Raw genomic sequence first — 21,313 nt, 5'->3', positions numbered from 1 at the left:
TGCTGAAGAAACAAAGTCACCTACATCTTGGATGCCCTGGGGGTAAGCAGATAAACATCAAATTTTCATTTTTGGGTGAACTATATCTTTAATCTTACTGTCTAAAAACGTTTGACAGCCTATGTGCTGTGTTCATAATACTTTTAGCACTAAAATTGAGTAAATGTTGCTTGTTGTTGCATGTTAATATGAGATCTAAAAGAAACCGAATTTAAAACCAATAAGTAGTTAACTTAAAATAAATAAACTTTTAAACGCTTCTCTCATAATAAGCATTAAATGTGACTAAATGCGTATACTTTGAGTTAGAAACACAACCATGGTTGAGAATACATGCATGGTTTACAAAGGCTCTCCGAGACCGTTGTGAAATTACACCAGTAGTGTTTCAACTAATCTGGACTCCTTAGAAATAAGGTTTCAGAACATGATGAATGGATTCTATGATTACGTGATTATTAATCATATTCGTTTAGGATTTGCAACTCCTTAACGAATCCTTTCTGATCTTTAATTGTGTTTTTGGTAATATTGAATGAAAGAGTTTTTGTTTGTTTAATTTTTTATGTAGCGTGTTTGAATTTATTAATATGTTGTCAGAGAATAAAAGCGTTTTCAACGGAAAATTGTAACAGCTATTCAGAATAATGGAAGGCTTATCGAAGGGCCATGTGACTGGAGGAGTAACGATGCTTAAAATTCAGCTTTGAAATCCTAGATATAATTTACATTTTAAAATATATTCGAATACAAAGTTATTTTAGGTAGTAAAAATATTTTAAAATGTTACTGTTTTGCTGTACATTGGATCAAATAAATGCAGGCTTTGTGAGCAGAAGAGAATTAGTAAACGTTCTTAAACGTTTGATTGGTATGTGCTGCCAATACAATTTCAAAATTTTTAACACTAAAATGTAATAAATATTGCGTGTTTTAACTGCTCATGTTGTTTTTAGAAGTGTACTCTGACATGACATAAGATAATAGTAAGAAAAGAAAAAAAAAATGTTTGGCAGCGGTGGGATTCGAACCCACGCCCCCGAAGAGACTGGAGCCTTAATCCAGCGCCTTAGACCGCTCGGCCACGCTACCGTTAAGATTTAGTGCTTTCCTAACAGTATAAAAAGATGCGATTTGTATCTTAGTCACTCTGTTATAAAACGTTTGTCATTAACGTTTATAGTCAAGCCATTCATGTGTATATTCAGGTTTATATACCATATATAAAGAAAGCTTATTATTTTATTATTCAGGAAACTACTTAAGTTTTATTGATCACATATTTTATGATCATAACATGGTACTTATTATCAAAGTGACAAAACCGCTTTACAGTTTGTTTCAAAAAGAAAATTGATTTTACTTTATTTAGAAAAATACGTCAACATTCTTAGATTAGTTTAGACATATTTACTTCAACCACTAGATGACGCTATAAGCATATGCCATTCATGGTTTTCATAAGACATCTCTGCCAATAAGAACAAATTGATCATAATACAAAATAATTGCGACGTGTAAAAGGTAAAAACACGAACTCAAGTGATGATGTTAAGCCTCAAAGATGTTGTGCTTCACACTCACTTAAAAAAAATGTTACTGATCCGTTCTGGTGGGAGTTTTTTATTACCATTTCTAGAACAGTAATTTAATACATTTCTAAATTGACTTAAACGTAAATTGTTAACAGTAATTCACTGTAAATATTTGTTATTTACACTTTTTTTGCGAGTAAGAGAGATTCACAAAGCTTCTATCTGTGGGTTAACACTCTGGCCCCTCCTCCTCACTCACATCAGTCGTTTTTTTTTTAAACAAATAAACGCACATTTTATTTTTTTTATAAAACACTTTGGGGGAAATCTGAAATGGTATGTATGTATGTATTAATTTTACACTCACACGAAGCTATATGCGAATAAACAGCGAAAAGGCCATCAGTTTCAAAATCCACCAATGGGATCGCAGAAAACGCTGGCATGTTAATTTTAAATCTAAAAGAAACTGAATTTAAAACGTATAAGTAGTTGCCTAAAAACCCCCACAAATAAATAAACTTTAAAACGCTTTTCTCATATTAAGCATTAAACGTGACTAGATATGTGATGTGTACTTTGAGTTGTAAACACAACCATGGTTGAGAATGCAAGCGTGGTTTACATAAGCTCTCCGAGACCATTTTGGAGTTACAGCAGTAGCGTTGTAACTAATCTGGACACCTTAGAAATAAGGTTTCAGAACATGATGAGTGGATTCTATGAATACGTGATTATATACCGTATTCGTTCAGGGCTTGCAACCCCTTTACGAATCCTATCTGATCTTCGAATTGTTTGAAACTAAAAAGAAGAAGCTTGAACTGTTATAAACTGTTTGTCTGACTAGAGTTAATACAACGTTCTTTAAAATAAATTCAAGTATTGAAGTTCTTGGCAAATGTTACTAGAGAGCATGAGCTGTTAAGTACTTCTTTCGTAATATGTACGGTTTTGTTAATATGAAATTATGAAATCAGCGTTGGTTTTTAATTTTGTAATGAGTTGTTTCGAGTGGCGCAGGCGTACAGACGAGGTGGCCGAGTGGTTAAGGCGATGGACTGCTAATCCATTGTGCTCTGCACGCGTGGGTTCGAATCCCATCCTCGTCGAATTCTTTTCACCAAGTTATAACATTATCAAATATAGGTTCCTTATTAGCATCTGTTTCTGTGGGCCGCTGTACCTAAGCCGTCCGCCATACTGAAATGGTCCGTAAAAAATTATGTCTGCAACACTGCACATTTAAAGCAAGAGGACATTTAAAAGGTACTACAGTTTAAAAACCTGTAACATGCCACATTGAACTGCTTAAGACACGTCGACGCGTCCGCCATCTTGGAACGGTTAATGTGTCGTCACTCACGATAAAAATCAATGAGTTTCAAGATGCCACAACATTGCGCAGCCTTTGGCAGTAAAACATTCCTGAAGCAATTTGATAAACTTTAATAGGTACGAATGTGTTTGTGTTTGTGTATGCATGTTACTTTTTCAAACTTTAAAAAAAGATCATTTTGAGGAAGTGCTCGCTGGCGCCGTGGCTTAGTTGGTTAAAGCGCCTGTCTAGTAAACAGGAGATCCTGGGTTCGAATCCCAGCGGTGCCTTTTGCCATTCTTGCAAATCGTGTTTCTTGTATGAATTTGACTAATAAGAAACAAGAAGAGCATTTCATTAATGTTTTAAATGGACTTTGTAAAAAGTACAAATATTAAAATTACAAATATTAACTTGCAACTGTATTTCTGAAAACATATCTTTAGATATCTAAAGGTTCTGTGATCTTCGATTAAAATTAAATAAATGTTTTAGTCATATGTGATAGTTTCTTAATAAATAAAAAACTGCAAAAACAGTGTTGGCAGCGGTGGGATTCGAACCCACGCCTCCAGAGAGACTGGAGCCTAAATCCAGCGCCTTAGACCGCTCGGCCACGCTACCCTATGCAACCAGTCAGAAAGTGTGGTAGAAATGGATACACTGTTCTAGTTCATGTTTCCTCAGACGAATTCGTGTTTTGACGGACGAAATCATTTGTGACCCTGGACCACAAAACCAGTCATAAGAGTTTATACATCCAGATTTATATATCGTCTGAAAATTGAATAAATAAGCTTTCCGTGAATGTATGGTTTGTTAGGACAGGGAAATATTGGCTGAGAAACAACTATTCGAACACCTGGATTCAGAGGGTGCGAAAAAAAAAAACCCCAAATACTGAGAAAATCGCCTTTCAAGTTGTCTAAATGAAGTACTTAGCCATAGATAGGCCTATTACTAATAAAAAAATAAGTTGTGATATATTTACGGTAGGCAATTTACAATATATTTTAATGGAAAGTGGTCTTTACCTAATATCCTAATGATTTTTTTGACTCATACAATGTATCTTTGGCTACACCTGCAAACATACCCGTGCTACTTATGACTTGTTTTGTGGTCTAGGGTCACATTTGCTTACTTTCTTCTGGACTGAAATGCATATGGAACAAGATGAATCAGATAAACAAACCAAAGTAGTTTTTATGTGTCCATTTCTTTTATTCTGGCCTCAACATTTGTTTTGCTTAAGGAATACAAATCTAGCTACATATTATAAATAAGGCCATGGTTTAATGTATTTAATGTGTAGCTTATCTTATAAATTATACATCATTATGATAAGAAAACATAAATGTAGGAGTGAAACTATTAAGATGCATATTTTTTAACTGATTTGTCTTAATTTAAAATCAAGGAGCTACATGGCGGAAGGGATCATACAGATCTTGATCGAAGTCATATGGGTCATAGGTTGGATCCGGAGCATTTAGGATTACTTTGCTCCCTATTTCCTTCTTCACCTTCTCAGCTGGAAGTGCTGGTGGTGGTTCAATCATCTTTACTGGCCTAGGAGGATTGTCGATTAGGCAGTCAGGGTCCCAGTAGGGATCACAGTCATACTCCATTCCTTTGATAATCATTGGAGGAGGTGGTGGTGGAGAAGTGGATTTTTGTGGTGGTGGTGGAGGAGGAGCAGACGTCACTGGTTCTGATGCAGTTACAGGTGGAGAGGGTAACTTCTGGACAGGGCTGAGTTTGCAGTTTGGGTGGTAACGTGGATCGCAAAGTACAGGTACGCCACCAGCGGGCAGGTACACAATATGTGGCTTGCACTGGGGGTCTTTTGAATTACACAAGTATATAACGTTCATCTTGGAGACAGGTGGTAAAGTAGGGGGTGGAGGCTGGGTTGTAGGCGGAGGTGTGGACTTTAGTTTAAGACCAAGGGTGTTCTGGTATTTAGATGCATCAGGGCCATACGTGAGCTCCAGATGTCGCATCTGCTGGTAAAGCATTCGGATTTTGTCTATCTCATAGAGCTGGAAGAGAAACAGAAATAGGTGAACCAGAGAAAATACAGCTCCTTTGTGTATTTTAGCGTACAATACTTCTGTTTTTATTTCTACTGTGTATTGCTGGCTGAGGAAATGACTTAAACGGACAGTTCACCCAAAAATGAAAATTCTGTGATAATTTATTCACCCTCATGAGACTGCAAACCCATAAGACTTTGGTTAATCTTTGAAAATGTTTTTTCATGAATTTGAAGATCAGGGTTAATTTAACTTATTCTGTCTCCTGGGACACATGTATGTATCTTCTGTAGCTTACTTCGGCCAAATAAGAAAAATGTACACATCTTCATTTAGTCCAAAAGTTTACACCCCTGGCTCTTATACATTTTTTTTCCTTCTGAAGCATCAGTGAGTGTTTGAACCTTTTGTAATAGTTGCATACGAGTCCCTCAGTTGTCCTCAGTGTGAAAAGATAGATCTCAAAATCATACAGTTATTGTTGGAAACGGTTCAAATACACAAAAAAAAAATTGCTGAAAAAACAAAGAATCTGTGGAACCTAAAGGATTTTTCTGAAGAACAGCGGGCAGTTTAACTGTTCAGGACAAACAAAGGACTTATGAACAAATATCAATTTAAAAAAAAAAATTAGAAAAAAAATTAAAGTGTTATTGGAGTCATTTTTTATAAATTCTATTATTTTATCTTGTGGACTATATGTAAATGTATTTTGCGTTCAGGTCAGTACTAAATAAAAAAATGACAAGCATTTTGTATGATCCCTCTTATTTCGGTAAAATAATTAACATTTGCAGATTCTGCATGGTGTATGTAAACTTTTGACCTCAACTGTATGCGTCACAGCGTCGTAGTGTAGACAAGGTGTAAGTTGTGTTTATGACCTTTTTGGATCTTCTTAGTTTTGGTTACCTGGACTTTCAATGGAGGGACAGAAACCTCCCTGATTTCATTAAAAATATCTTAATTCGTGTTTTAAAGATCATCCAAAGTCCCGTGTGTTTGGAACAACATGAAGATAAGTATTTTCAATTTTGGGAGAACTATCCCCTTTATTTACTTAAAAATAACTTTAAATGTTTTAACATTTATCAATTAGACTTAGATTTATTTATTTAATAATAGTCATTAATTTTATCAAGAACAGCTACATTACTGCATTTTACTAGTATTTCTGAGCTGAAAAAAAGTTTTATTAATAATGGGATAGAAAGAAACAAATATATTGCTCGTCTTACCCCTTCAGTGTGCCCAATACTGCTGTAGTAACGATAGTAGGACTGAAAATCTGGATTTTTGTGATACCAATTGGGGTTGGCTGTTCTCCTTGGACGTGCATGTGCCAGAAAATCATGGGCCTTTTCAGAGTTAATGCCAACAGCTGGATTCGATGCTGCAAAAGAAATACAGCTGAAGTCAAAAGTTTACATACACCTTGCAGAATCTGCAAATTACTGTTAATTATTTTACCAAAATAAGAGGGATCATACAAAATTCATGTTATTTTTGGTTTGGTACTGATCTGAATAAGATATTTCACATAAAATGTTTACATATAGCCCACAAGAGAAAATAATAGTTCAATTTTTAAACATTACCTTGTTCAAAAGTTTACATACACTTGATTCATAATACTGTGTTGTTATCCACAGCTCTGTTTATTCAATTATTTTTTTAGTGATAGTTTTTAATAAGTCCCTTGTTTGTCCTGAACAGTTAAACTGGCTGCTGTTCTTCAGAAAACTCCTTCAGGTCCCACAGATTCTTTGATTTTTCAGCATTTTAGTGTATTTGAACCCTTTCCAACGGTAACTATGATTTTGAGATCCATCTTTTCACACTGAGGACTGAGGGACTCATATGTAACTATTACAGAAGGTTCAAATGCTCACTGATGCTTCAGAAGGAAAATTATGCATTAAGAGCAAGAGGTGTAAACTTTTGAATGGAATGAGGATGTGTACATTTTTTTATAAGCTACAGAAGATACTTACATGTTTCCCAGAAGACAAAATAACTTGCATTCAAATTCAATCTTCAAATTAAAAAAGTTTTTACCCCCCAGCATAATGCATTGAAATGGTTTAAATACACAAAAATGCTGAAAAAACAAAGAATATGTGGGACCTGAAGGAGTTTTCTGAAGAACAGCAGCCAGTTTAACTGTTCAGGACAAACAAGGGACTTATTAAAAACTATCACTAAAAAATTTCTGAATTTTTATGCTTTTTGAAGAACAGCAGGCAGTTTAACTGTTCAGAATAAAACAAGGAACTCATGAACAACTATCAAAAAATAAAATAAAAATAAACAAACAAAAAACAATCTTACCTTTGTCTTTGGAGACTTTTGCTAGGGATGTGGCCTGTGACACTGCAAAAAAACAGTTAAATATTTTTACCTGAATATTTATTTTTTTAAAGAAAAGTTTTGTAAATAATCATACCTTGCAGAAGTACCAAGCAGTGCAGAGCGCCATAAAGGCACAGCAAAGACGTCACCTGAAAACAGATTTGTTTTTGTACTATATTAACAATCCCAATGTTTTTTCATAGAAATATTTAAAACAGAGGTCATGCAGCAAATCTCAAACTACTTAGTCAGATCTAAAGTTTATATATTTTATATATTATTTTAAGTCTTTTGTTTTACAAAATGTTTAGACTTTAAAAGCTGAAACAGTAAAATAATATCACTCACCTTCTGTCTCATCTTCGGTCTCTGTTCAGGAGAATTTCAAATGGGAAAGCATTTAAATACTAGACTCAATACCAGCAATTGCGTCCTTACGATTCATTGGTTGTGAAGATCAAGAAGCTCCCTCCTCCTACTTCTACCCCCATACATTTTTACAGACATTTTAAAATGACTTAAAACAAACTACTTTGTAGGCCAAATAATAATAAAAATCTATCTTGAAAACGAATATACACACTTATGCATTATAAATGGGTTCTCTAATGACAAGCATTTATCTTTTACAGCCTCAGTGACCTAAACAGATTTTGCCAGTAAGGTTTTATGAAAACTAGTCAGAACAGATACAACTACATATCATTGTGATTGATCTCATGGCATTATGTATATGACATGTTGTAAATCTGATCCCCCAGGCATGTTTTTGGTACAGGGCCGAGAAGTCATTGCTTCAGCGCTGCATAATTTCAACATCTCCGCTGTCTGGATTGAAAAATGGTTCAGATGTGTGTGTTCAGGTGATGATAACATAAGCACCCCTGTCTTTAGAGATGCCGCGCAAAATTAAACCTTTACTGCAACAGAAACAGCTGGAGCCTAAATTCTGGACTTGAGAACAAAAACAAAAACTCTTGAATCAAATCTTTTGAACTTTTGTTTTGATTAAAAATTCAAAACCAAAAGGTTGAATATGTTAATTAAGGAAAGGGGCTATATGAGAATTATATTTGAGCTTTTTTAACACTTATTTAGTTATGTTGCACATGTGGTGGCAGGAAGGCAGAAGGATCAGAACGCTTTAAGGCGGAGAAAACTAGTGAGCAGTTTGTTAAACAGGTGTGATCGAGCAGAGCTGGAATCTGAGATATGCAGGAAAACAGAGGGTTTCTGATGATAATGATCAAATAACAGAAGGACTCAACATTAAGGTGTTATTGCACAGGTCCCATCCAGCCGCTGTACACTCTCATCTTCACAATAAATAATGAAAAGATCCTGTCATAACTACAACCTACATTGTGAAAACTCTCTCACACACAGCTATGGATGTCAGACCTTAAAGGAACTGTAAGAAATGTATTTCAGTTAATCATAAAATGGCCCTGACATGTCACTAGACATTAAGAAATCATGCTCATTTCAAATACTTATATTGTGGGTGGGAGGGGATACACCGTTCTACAGTATTTTGAAAGTGATTGCAGTACCAGTTTTGGCCACAATCATACAGTTCCTTAAACAATAAAAAAACATTGGTAGCAACATTTAAAGTTTTACAAATTAAAGTTATACTTGCAGTAATAAAACATAGTGTTAATATGGTCATTATGTGTCAATGTTTTAATTTTGTTAATATGTTTTTCTGTGGAAAGACAAATAGTGATGAAAGCCAAATTATTAAAGGTGCCATAGAATGCATTGATATTTAAAATGGTTCTCTGATATCTACATAGAAGGTATATGGCATAGGAAAGGGCAAAAAATCTCCAGAAATGGTTTTACAGGTCCATTTACAACCATAGGATTTGCCCCTAGAATGAAATGCTCTGTTTTTGCCTTATTTGGAAGCTTCATGAATATTAATGAGCTCTGCTCTGATTGGATGTTTCACAGAGCTTCCCATCTCAATAGCTCGCACATGGATAAAAATATATATCTAATTAGGAACTCTAGCCGCTTTTAATATGCGGTTTGTTGAATCTGCCGTTTTGAATTGCAGACAGTTTAGTCTGATTACTGTGATGCATGTGCTCTGTGTAAAGTTACAATGCAGAGACACAAGTACTTACCACACAAGTTGAGCTCCTTCTCAGTGATTCTCAAGATCTGTAAATCATTTGCCATCATCAGGCAGTTATTTCTCCATCATTCACCATCATCAGCGCAGGCATCTCTCTGTTTATGTGGTGAAATCCTATGTATAGCAATGTAACAGGCTAGCGCTAGCATTAAGCTAACCGTGTCCCTTCAGTGGCTTGCCTTGTTTTACTGATGTGCTGACGTTACCGATGATTGGGCGATGCAAATGTTGGAGGCGTAACTATATTAACGATCTCGGGAAAGTTTCGTAACAGTCTGTTATGTTGGAATTGACCTATTTTTCGGTGGTCTTTTGCAAACACTAACTTAGATTTATATAAGAAGGAGGAAACGATGGTGTTTGAGACTCATATGTCATGTCCATGTACTGAACTGTTATTATTTAATTATGCCAAGGTAAACACAGTTTCCATTCTATGGCACCTTTAAATGTCGTAGATGTAAATTTACTGAGTAATCCACTGTTTTTTTTTTTAATATATATATTTACTGAGTAGTCCACTATATATCTCTGAGAGTAAATTATTTAGGACTTTAAAATGAAGATACACAAAGGACAGTTTAAGAACCATAATCTAAAAGCATATTAAGATATCTTTAATACTTTCTGAGTTACAGGCATACAAACATGATGCAAAAAAAAAAAAAAAAAAAATGTTTTAAAATCTCAGTTGAAACTTGTCATTTAGACCCCCCTTCTACAAAATAGTGCACTACTTAGTAAATATACACTACCAGTCAAAAATAATTTTTATGTTTTTTAAGAAATTCTCTTCTGCTCACTAAGCCTGGATTTATTTGATGCAAAATACAGCAAAATCAGTAATATTGTGAAACATTTTTACTATTTAAAATAACTGCTTTCTATTTGAATATATTGTAAAATTTAATTTATTCCTGTGATCAAAGCAAAATTTTCAGTGTTCAGCATCACATGATCTTTCAGAAATGTTTCTAATTTGCTGAGTAGAAAGATACAAAGATCAGCATTTGTCTAAAATAAAAGGCTTTTGTAACATAATACACTACCATTCAAAAGCTTGGAGTCAGTATTTTCACATTTATAAAGTTACAAAATATTCTTCAGAAACCTGAAAAAAATCTACTCAGCTGTTTTCAACATAATAAGAATAATAATAAATGTTTTTGAGCAGCAAATCAGAATATTAGAGTGATTTCTGAAGGATCATGTGACTGGAGTAATGATGCTAAAAAAAATCAGCTTTGAAATCACAGGAATAAATTACATTTTTAAAATATATTCAAACAGAAAACAGTTATTTTAAAGAGTTATTCTACATTTATAATGACCACCAATGACCATTTTAACAACACAAATGGTAAAGAAAAACCTATACCAAGAACCATAATTTGTCACAAATAGCTTTTTCCACATGCTGATATAAATAGAAAGTGCACAGTCTCATACACACAAATACAAACACCATCATGGTTATACAAGACACTAATACATTGCAACAAACATTTTTAAGCTTAAAACCTGATTTATATAAGTTAACTGATAAGACAAAACTGGAGCGTAGTCATTTCAATGAAATATACACAGGATTCTGGGAAGTCAGTTTACAGTTTTTTACTGAAAGTTATGAGATGACTTGCTGCATTTCACTTAAAAAAATCTGTATATTTAACAGTATGAAATAACAGTGTCTCATTAGGTCTATTAGTTTTTCACCGAATGTTACAGCGTTAACCAACGGTTTTACCGTAGCATTTTATAGTCTTGTACGTTACCGTTAAAATTGCCCTCCATTCACCACTGACCAAAGTTTCAGGTTTTCAGATTTTATCCCTAAACATTTTATCTGAAGACACAATTAACCTTAGTGTGTTTGATATGATCACTGACTGCTTCATCGTATTTGGCATCGTCCTCCACGTAGACTTGTTATTAACGTTCCTTCTACATGAATAAATCAACATAAATACATTTACCGTATATAATTTTGATTCGCACGTCTTCATAAGTACTTAAAACCATACTTTGAATATATTTGAAATTAGTGTGCATAATGTTTTTAAAGTTTTAGGTGTCGTTGCTAAGGAGCAGTTCATATTCCAGCTCAATAGATGGCAGTAAACGTTACGGTTAATACGTGAGTGCGAATGAAGAAGAACAAACCGGCTGTTTACAGTCATGACAGTCGCAGTAATAAAACACTGGAGCAGCTAAACAGCTTTATTTTGTCATATTGCAGAATACAAATGACGGCGGATAAAGAAGCAGACTGATTTTAATAATATGAAAAAGACTCAAGTGTGCTGAAGAAAATGATCAGTCAAATTTTTATCTTGTCAGCAAAGGGAGATCATCTCATATATAAAGACTGTATCCTTACAATTGGGTTACAAATGTATTACTGAGATGTTATGTGTTTTTGTATGTCTGGTTGGTACAAAGATTTAGGAGTGCGTTTAGGAGTCATATGACTTAAATCTGTATACTTTCTGCTTATTAGTTTCTCTTAATTCTGTGTATCAGTCCGTGGAGAAGCAAGTAAAGACTCCATCAATGTTTTCTATGAGATGGTCACAGCTCTCAGTGGCGATCAACCTCCAGTTGTGATGGTAAATTCATGTTTTTTTGGTTGATCTGAAGTCTTACTTGTTGTTTTGTGCATTATTTTGACTGTGTTTACCTTTGTTTATCTTGTTGCAGTCACACAAAGATCTTCATTTCATCCATGTAAGGCAGGGTGGGCTTTACTGGGTGGCGTCCACCAAAACAAACCCATCCCCTTTCACCATAATTGAGTTCCTTAACAGGTTAACAAATTCAAATTGTATCAGTAATGCCTTTTTTTATTATTAATACTACAGCTATGTATCCTGTGTAGATGTCATGATAATAAGCAGCAGTTTAATGTCTTACAGATTAGCAGCTCTTGTGAAGGACTACTGCGGCAGTTTGTCAGAGAAATCAGTGCGGATGAATTTCGCTCTAATTTATGAGCTGCTGGATGAGATGGTGGTAAATGTTTTTTCTTTTTTGTTTTTATTGTCACACCAAACAAATAAGTCTTAAAGGGATAGTTCACCCAAAAATGAAAATTCTGTCATCAATTACTCACCCTCGTGTTGTTGCAAACCCGCAAGACCTTCGCTCATTTTTTCAGAACACATATTCTTGTTGAAATCCAAAGGCTTTCTAAACCATCATTTTACGAAGCCACGATAATATTTTTTGTGCACAAAGAAAACAGAAATAATGACTTTATTTAACAATTCTTATTCTCAGAATCCCCACCATTAATGAGAGTACCAACTAATAAGAGAATTTTAATTTTTGGGTGAACTATGCCTTTAAAAGTGCACCGACTCTATGTCTCTGATCACCAGGACTTTGGCTACATACAGACGACCTCAACTGATATCCTGAAAAACTTCATCCAGACAGAAGCTGTTTCATCCAAACCCTTTAGTCTTTTTGACCTAAGTAATGTTGGTTTGGTAAGTTATTGTAAGTTTGGCATGTTTCTATTCAACAATGGTTTATTTCTAAATATGGTAATGTTTTTGCTTAACAAATAGACAGCTATAATGTGCGTTAAAGTTTATTTTATTTTAAAGCAGTGGTTTTCAAACATTTTGGGTCCAAGGCTCTCCATTGTCACAGATGTTTGAATATTTGAAAGCCTCCCAAGACATTTCTGATATGTTTGATACGATGACAAAGCTACTCACTTTCAAACTATCTATTACTTACTTTATTCAGAAACTAGAAGTGGCAGTATATTAAAATAATAAATAACATAATCATAATTTATGAAAATATGATTTTTACTTTTGATTACTTGATGACTTGATTTCAAGAATTTACAGTTGAGGTCAAAAACTTTTTGAATTTGAAGATCAGGGTAAATTTAACTTATTTTGTCTTTTGGGGAAACATGTAGGTATCTTCTGTAGCCTCTGAAGGGCAGCACTAAATGGAAAAATATGATATTTAGGCAAAATAAGAAAAATGTAGACATCTCCATTCTGTTCAAAAGTTTTCACCCCCGGCTCTTAATGCTTTGTTTTTCCTTCTGAAGCATCAGTGAGCGGTTGAATCTTTTGTAATAGTTGCATAGTTAAGTCCCTCAGTTGTCCTCAGTGTGAATGGATATATTTCAAAATCATACAGTCATTGTTGGAAAGGCTTTAAACACACAAAAATGCTAAAAAAATGAATTTGTGGGACCTAAAGGATTTTTCTGGAAAGCAGCAGGCAGTTTTCAACTGTTTAGGACAAACAAAGGACTCATGAACAACTATCACTAAACAAAAAACAGCTGTGGATCATTCATGTAACAACACAGTATTAAGAATCAATTGTATGTAAACTTTTGAACAGGGTAGAGCTACTATTTTCTCTTGTGGACTATATGTAAACATCTGTAATGTGAAATGTCTTATTCAGGTCAGTACTAAATAAGCAACATGCATTTTGTATGATCCCTCTTATTTTGGTAAAATAATTAACATTTTGCAGATTCTGAAAGGGGGATGTAAACTTTTGACCTCAACTGTATGTAATTTTATTAATTTCCGTGTATTTTTCTGCTCTAGACATTACGCTTTTAAAATCCATCATACAGGGCATCTAGATTGATCAAGATCATGAGAAGCCTGGTTCTTATATACAAATGACACTTGTTAACACATCTTTTGTTGTCTTATTTGAAATAATTTTAAGCCATTTTGTTGTCCCCTTTAGAAGTGTGCTCAGTTAAATCTGGCCTCCTAGTTGAGAACCACTGCTTTACCTCTTTTCTAATCTTAATGATACGTAAAAACATTTTAAATTTCATATTTTGTAGTTTGGTGCTGAAACACAACAAAGTAAAGTGGCTCCTAGTGTTGCAGCCAGTCGTCCTATAATGTCCAGTCGAGGAGAGCAGGTAGGTTGTCTTAGATTTTACAGTTTTACGTTATCTTTGATGATTTTAGAAATTATTTTGATTTATTATGAATTCTTTCTTTCTTTGACTACAGGGTGGAAAGAATGAGATCTTTGTGGATGTGATAGAAAGGCTGTCTGTGGTTATTGGCTCCAATGTGAGTACTACTCAAAGAACCATGTTTTGAAACAAAACTGCTAACTACTTACATCTATTACATGTTGTTTTTCTTTTTAAGGGAGTTTTAATGAAATCAGACATTCAGGGAGAGATAAGAATAAAATGTTTCCTACCAACCTGTTCAGGTGAGTTGGCTCCATCTTGCAGCCCATGTTAATGCACACGAGTGATGAAGTGATCCTTTCATCTATGATTGTGTATTTCTTTGTGTATTTGTTCATCCCGTAGAGATGCGGATTGGACTGAATGAAGAGCTCAATATTGGAAAGTCTCAGCTGAAAGGTTGAGTATCCAACTCTGATCAATACACATACCACTCTAGAGGCCGTATATGTTTAATTACAACTTTGATTAAGTCTATTCATTCTATTCTTCAGGCTACAGTTCAGCTGTGCGTGTAGACGAATGCAGATTTCACCAGGCTGTCAAATTGGATGAATTTGATACTTTCAGAATATTGAAAGTCTGTCCGAGCCAAGGAGAGGTAAATTACAATCACATGCACAGAAATGCACTTTAGAATAATTCAATGGATAGTTGATGGGTGTTTTTTTTTCCAGCAAACAGTGATGCAGTATCAGCTGTGTGATGAGCTGCCATGTGCGCCACCATTTCAGCTATTCCCCTCTGTAGAGAAAGATTATGTGAACAGGTTTGTAAACATACACTGTATTGCCAAAAGTATTGGGACACTCCCTTCTAATGAACAGGTTTGACTAATTTAGTAATTTCCAGAGTACAAATCTTAATGTTAAAGCATATAATGATATTCTGGGGGAATGTGTGCTGTTTTGACAGGACTCTCTTCAATTCTATCATGACAATGCCTTTGTGTATAAAGCAAGGTTCAAAAAGAAATGATTGATTCAGTCAGTGTGGAAGAACTTGACTGGTCTGCAGAAAGCAAAGTCCTACTCTCAGCTGAACATTCTGGTGTGACTTTAAATGCAGACCTTGAGCCAAAAACTCATCACCAAACACCAAGGACTTGTACATACACTATAAGTATTGGGACCCCCTTCTTTAGAACAGAAAAAGGCACTTCCAAAACTATGGCAACAAAGATGGAAACAATTTATGTATTAATAATTTGTAATTCCATCTCTGTTGCAACCGTTTTGGAAGTGCCTAAATGACTGTACCCATAGTTGTCATTGGTGTTTGGTGATGAGTTTTTGGCTCAAAGTCTACATTTAAAGTCACTCCAGAGATGTTCTGCTCTGATTAGAACTTGGCTTTATGCAGACAAGTGAAGTTCTTCCACACTGACTGAATCAATCATTTCTTTTCATACCGTGCCTTATACACAGAGGCATTCTCATGTTAGAATAGAAAAGGGTCCTGTCAAAGCTGTTGCTATTAAATTAGAAGTACACAATCCCCTAGAATATCATTATATGCTTAAACATTAGGATTTGTACTCATGGAAATTACTACAGTAGTCAAACCTGTTCATTAGAACGGGGTGTCCCAATACTCTTAGCAATATAGTGCATTTCTGCATAATTTCGTTTTTTTGTGTATGTGTAATGTTGAAATTGGTTGTTTCTTTGCAGGGTGTTGATTTTTCTTAAACTTAGATGTGATCTTCCACCTAAAAGGTCAGTGTATATACAGCATAGTGTTTAAAATGTCATAATACATAAAAACATGAGTCAATATGAGTATTGTTTACTTTTCCCTGCAGTACGGCTCTTAATGTTTCCATTAACGTTCCTGTGCCAAAAGGCTCTATAAGGTCAGATTTTTTGCAACGGGATGCTTATCAGTGTTATTTATTCTCATGGACTATCTATAACCCTTGTTTCTTTCTCCATCCTGTACAGTATGTCTCAGGAGCTTAGTAGCCCTGACCAGACTGCTGAACTGCAGCCGAAGAACAAAGCCCTGCTCTGGGAGATCCCCCGTTTCCCTGGAGGAGCGCAGTTGTCGGCACTGTTCAAGGTGATGTTATTATATGGTAATTTGCTTGACGCAAATCGTCATCTGTCACTGATGACGTGTGTTCTGATCCCACAGGTCGATGTTCCTGGTTTAAGCTCCGCCTCTTTGCTGGAGGTCGGCCCTGTCAGTATGTCATTCGAACTGCCCAAACAAACCTGCACCGGCCTTCAGATCCGCTTCCTCCGGCTCTCTCCAACTCAGACGGGACTGTCACAACGTTGGGTTCGATATGTCACTCATTCTGACTCCTACACCATACGGATCTGACCTAGCAGATGGAATGAACAATGAACAAACTGCTGTGTGCCTCATTCAGCCACAATTTTTTAATTTTATTGGGATGTTAGTAATAATCTATGCATATGAACAAATTTTCAGTTTTTCTCCATTCACTTTTTTTTATCTAAGAGAGACTGAATCTAGAGATTTTTTGAGACATAACAACATTGTGTCTAGTATGACTGTCAAATTAGTATTCCTTTATTTAAAATAAAATAAGCCCAGTGGTGTACAAATATTGAATATGTAATAATGACTTAAACTACCAGTCAAAAAGTTTAGATTTTTAATGTTTTTTAATGTCTGCTCACCAAGCCTGCATTTATTTGATCCGAAGTACAGCAAAAACAGTAAAATTGTAAAATATTTGTCATATTTAAAATAACTAAATAAAATTCTACTTTAATACATTTTAAAATGTAATTTATTCCTGTGATTCCAAAGCAATCATACTTATATGCTGATTTGCTGTTCAAGAAACATTTTTTATTATATATTTATTATTAATATTTAAATCAGTTGAGTACATTTTTGAATGATTCGTTGATGAATATAAAGATCCAAAGATCAGCATTTATCTGAAATGAAAAGCTTTTTTTGACATTATACACTATACTATTCAAAAGTTGTGAAAAATTATAGAAATCAATACTTTTATTCAGCAAGGATGCTTTAAATTAATCAAAAGTGATGGTAAAGACATTCATAATGTTACAAAAGATTTCTATTTTAGATGAATGCTGTTCTTCTGAACTTTCCACTTATCAAAGAAACTTGAAAAAAATTCTACTCTGCTGTTTTCAACCTAATAATAAAATTAGTTTTTTGAGCTGCAAATCAGAATATTAGAATGATTTCTGAAGGATCATGTGACTGGAGTAATGATGCTAAAATTTCAGCTGTGAAATTACAGGAATAAAATAAATGTTTAAATATATTCAAATAGAAATCAATTATTTTAAATAGTAAAAATATTATTTTAAGTTTTTGCTGTACTTTGGATCAAATAAATGCAGGCTTGGTGAGCAGAAGAGACTTCTTTAAAAAACATTGAAAATCTTACTGTTCGAAAGCCTTTGACTGGTAGTGTATATCTGAAAAAAACAAACAAACAAAAATCCTTTTTGTCATATTTTCAAATCAAACTTCATGTAAAAGCAGCTAAGCAGTTACAAGAGTGCATTCATGACTTAGGTGTAAGCTAAAAACAAGTTGAAATTATAACACAAGTCATAATTATGACAAAAAGTTTACATTATGAAAAAAAGAGTCAAAATTATGTCATATCTATGCGTTGTACATCTTTTTTTGTCATTATGTTGTTTTCCTCTTTTCTCATAATTTTAAGAAATTATGTATTGATTTTCACCCCCATTTAAACTTAATAAAAAAACAGGTATAAGAGTGTATTCATGATTAAGAAGTTTAGAAGACAAAAAAGTTTAAATTAGTTTGCATTTTGACATCTTTTGGACTTCTCATCTCATAATGTTGACCATATCTCATAATTTAAATGTTTCTCTTAAAAAAGTATGAGTTTTCTGCCATAATTTCTCATAACCTTTCAACTTCATATTGTACTTATGACTTGCAATCTCATAGCCCTGTTGAAAAAAAAACAGCATATGCTGGTTAGGTATATTTTGAAGCATGGCAGCTGGTTTAAACTGATTTAAGCTGGTCCTGAGCTGGTTATAAGATAGCTCCGGCTCAGGACCATCTTTAACCAGCTCATGACCAACTAAGGACCATCTTAAACCAGCTGCCATGCTTCAAAAACATACCTAACCAGCATATGCTGTAGATTTTTATTTCATAATTATGATTTACCAAAGCATGACTTCATGATTTCATACTTTATGGTTAAATAGTAGATGGTTTGCTTCTCTCTTCAGTTCAGTCATACCATGTAGGCATTAAATGCACAACAAGAGCAAAAAGTAATCCCCTCATCAGTTTAAATCAGCATGTGTTATGACACCTTTACTGTGTTCTGTGAAGCAACTCCCTCCAAGCTATAATTTTAAAGAAAAAACACATCTACCACATAAATGGCCCAACCCAACAATGGTTGCGGAGATATTACATTGACAGACAGAGGGAAAACCTCTCAGGAAAAAAACATATCTCCTTTGATGTCTTCCCACACTGCCACTGGATAGAAATAGACTACATCAAAAGATGACATGTTCGACCCCCTGTGTTATCAAAGCACAGATGAGTTCTAGTACCTCACCATTCTCACATGAACTATCCTGTACATTTTAGTTTGGGAAATAAGATACTGTGTGACTTATATAGTATTATACTATAATTCTATTGTACTATATATACACTATAAGTAGTAAGTATATACCAGGGGTCCCCAAACTTTTTTCTGAGCGGGCCACATAATTTTCTTTTCTTTAATGGGGGGCCGGGTTGGTTTATAAAAGAAAATTCCATGGGCCGGACTGACTACTATTATTATTATTATTTTATTATGATTTTACCTGTATTTATTATATCTTTTAATGCTAGAATAGTTTATTATTTTTTATGCACCAGACAGACAAATGATCATTTCTTTTCAAACGATATACAGGTGCATCTCAAATTAGAATGTCATGGAAAAGTTCATTTATTTCAGTAATTCAACTCAAATTGTGAAACTTGTGTATTAAATAAATTTAATGCACACAGACTGAAGTAGTTTAAGTCTTTGGTTCTTTTAATTTTGATGATTTGGCTCACATTTAACAAAAACAAATTAGAATATGGTGACATGCCAATCAGCTAATCAACTCAAAAGACCTGCAAAGGTTTCCTGAGCCGTCAAAATGGTCTCTCAGTTTGGTTCACTAGGCTACACAATCATGGGGAAGACTGCTGATCTGACAGTTGTCCAGAAGACAATCATTGACACCCCTCACAAGGAGGGTAAGCCACAAACATTGATTGCCAAAGAAGCTGGCTGTTCACAGAGTGCTGTATCCAAGCATGTTAACACAAAGTTGAGTGGAAGGAAAAAGTGTGGAAGAAAAAGATGCACAACCAACCGAGAGAACCGCAGCCTTGACAGGCTTGTCAAGCAAAACTGATTCAAGAATTTGGGTGAACTTCACAAGGAATGGACTGAGGCTGGGGTCAAGGCATCAAGAGCCACCACACGCAGACGTGTCAAGGAATATGGCTACAGTTGTTGTATTCCTCTTGTTAAGCCACTCCTGAACATGGGCTAAGGAGAAGAAGAAATGGACTGTTGCAGTGATCCAAAGTCCTCTTTTCAAATGAGAGCAAGTTTTGTATTTTATTTGGAAATCAAGGTCCTAGAGTCTGGAGGAAGGGTGGAGCAGCTCAAAGCTCAAGTTGCTTGAAGTCCAGTAGTTAAGTTTAAGAAGTTAAGTTTCCACAGTCTGTGATGATTTGGGGTGCAATGTCATCTGCTGGTGTTGGTCCACTGTGTTTTTTGAACCACACGTCAAATTGACTTTTCAACTGGTTCTCAGCTGAAAAACTTTGGGTAACTGGGAGTTGAGTGAAGTCTTGCTTTTGCACTTGTCCCACAAGCAGAGCTAGTTTCACCTCAAATGCTATTGAGTCATTTTGTCATCGCTCTGATTTTTCTAGCTGGCTCGCGCATCACCTGTTCGATCACGGTGACACATTACGTTGAATGTACCATTCTGGTGGTGAATTTAACAAATAATTAGGCTGTGTTAATAACTAAGGGAAATTTTAGTTTGAAAGCCAACCTTTATTATCAAATACCGACATGATATAAGTAAAACGTATTTAAAATTACATTTTCAAAATATGTCTCTGGCATTGTTCAGAGGGCCGGTCCAAATGCAGTCCTTAGTTTGGGGTTCCCCTGGTATATACAGTTGAAGTCAAAAGGTTACATACACCTAGCAGAATCTGCAAAATGTTAATTATTTTACCAAATTAAGAGGGAGCATCAAAATGCATGTTATTTTGTATTTAGTACTGACCTGAATAAGATCTTCCACATAAAAGACATTTACATATTGTCCACAAAAGAAAATAATAGCTGAATTTATGAAAAAGACCCCGTTCAAAAGTTTACATACACTTGATTGTTAATACTGTGTTGTTACCTGAATGATCCACAGCTGTTTTTTTGTTGTTGTTTAGTGATAGTTGTTTGTGAGTCCCTAGTTTGTCCTGAACAGTTAAACTGCCTGCTGTTCTTTAGAAAAAAATCCTTCAGGTCCCACAGATTCTTTGGTTTTCCAGCATTTTTGTGTATTTGAATCCTTTCCAACAATGACTGTATGATTTTGAGATCCATCTTTTCAAACTGATGACAACTATTGAACTCATATGGAACTTTTACAGAAGGTTTAAACACTTACTGATGCTTCAGAGATGCATTAAGAGCTTTTTGAATTTGAAGATCTGGGTAAATGTAACTTACTTTGTCTTCTGGGAAACATAAGTATCTGAAGGGCAGTACTAAATGAAAAAAAATATTTAGGCAAAATAAGAAAAATGAACACATCTTCATTCTGTTCAAAAGTTTTCACCCCTGGTTCTTAATGCATGTGTTTCCTTCTGAAGCATCAGTGAACGTTGATTTGAACCCTCTGTAAT

The 21,313-nt window shown here is 34.7% G+C and overlaps 2 protein-coding genes and 6 non-coding genes across 8 annotated transcripts; 5 read left to right on the top strand and 3 right to left on the bottom strand.

The window, feature by feature from the left end:
- The first annotated feature begins 374 nt into the window (after positions 1 to 374).
- Positions 375 to 508, top strand: LOC141299927 (U8 small nucleolar RNA). The gene has a single exon (XR_012341887.1). It is a non-coding gene; the product is annotated as a U8 small nucleolar RNA (small nucleolar RNA).
- Positions 509 to 1,010: 502 nt separating this feature from the next.
- On the bottom strand, positions 1,011 to 1,092 carry trnal-aag (transfer RNA leucine (anticodon AAG)). The gene has a single exon. It is a non-coding gene; the product is annotated as a tRNA-Leu (tRNA).
- A 1,096-nt stretch (positions 1,093 to 2,188) lies between these two features.
- On the top strand, positions 2,189 to 2,322 carry LOC141299928 (U8 small nucleolar RNA). Its single transcript, XR_012341888.1, has one exon. It is a non-coding gene; the product is annotated as a U8 small nucleolar RNA (small nucleolar RNA).
- Positions 2,323 to 2,565: 243 nt separating this feature from the next.
- On the top strand, positions 2,566 to 2,647 carry trnas-gcu (transfer RNA serine (anticodon GCU)). Its single transcript has one exon. It is a non-coding gene; the product is annotated as a tRNA-Ser (tRNA).
- A 422-nt stretch (positions 2,648 to 3,069) lies between these two features.
- Positions 3,070 to 3,143, top strand: trnat-agu (transfer RNA threonine (anticodon AGU)). Its single transcript has one exon. It is a non-coding gene; the product is annotated as a tRNA-Thr (tRNA).
- Positions 3,144 to 3,395: 252 nt separating this feature from the next.
- On the bottom strand, positions 3,396 to 3,477 carry trnal-uag (transfer RNA leucine (anticodon UAG)). The gene has a single exon. It is a non-coding gene; the product is annotated as a tRNA-Leu (tRNA).
- A 791-nt stretch (positions 3,478 to 4,268) lies between these two features.
- and3 (actinodin3) lies at positions 4,269 to 7,739 on the bottom strand. Its single transcript, XM_073829259.1, has 6 exons — positions 7,724 to 7,739; positions 7,593 to 7,613; positions 7,339 to 7,416; positions 7,224 to 7,265; positions 6,131 to 6,285; positions 4,269 to 4,898 (listed from the first exon to the last, which is right to left on the bottom strand). The coding sequence occupies exons 1-6, from the start codon at positions 7,737 to 7,739 to the stop codon at positions 4,269 to 4,271; spliced, it is 942 nt and encodes a 313-aa protein (XP_073685360.1).
- Positions 7,740 to 11,564: 3,825 nt separating this feature from the next.
- Positions 11,565 to 18,124, top strand: ap4m1 (adaptor related protein complex 4 subunit mu 1). Its single transcript, XM_073829756.1, has 15 exons — positions 11,565 to 11,760; positions 11,914 to 11,999; positions 12,091 to 12,197; positions 12,306 to 12,402; positions 12,771 to 12,881; positions 14,234 to 14,314; positions 14,409 to 14,471; positions 14,553 to 14,619; positions 14,723 to 14,776; positions 14,872 to 14,978; positions 15,055 to 15,146; positions 16,051 to 16,095; positions 16,182 to 16,232; positions 16,321 to 16,438; positions 16,514 to 18,124. Exons 1-15 carry the CDS (start codon positions 11,703 to 11,705, stop codon positions 16,703 to 16,705), a joined length of 1,329 nt encoding a protein of 442 aa, XP_073685857.1. The 5' UTR covers positions 11,565 to 11,702; the 3' UTR covers positions 16,706 to 18,124.
- Positions 18,125 to 21,313: the final 3,189 nt, after the last annotated feature.

The sequence above is a fragment of the Garra rufa genome, chromosome 23 (genome assembly GCF_049309525.1).
Source record: "Garra rufa chromosome 23, GarRuf1.0, whole genome shotgun sequence".
Classification (NCBI taxonomy): Eukaryota; Metazoa; Chordata; class Actinopteri; order Cypriniformes; family Cyprinidae; genus Garra; species Garra rufa.
Note: the sequence above shows the minus strand (reverse complement) of the source record. Positions and strands in the feature narration are given on the sequence as shown.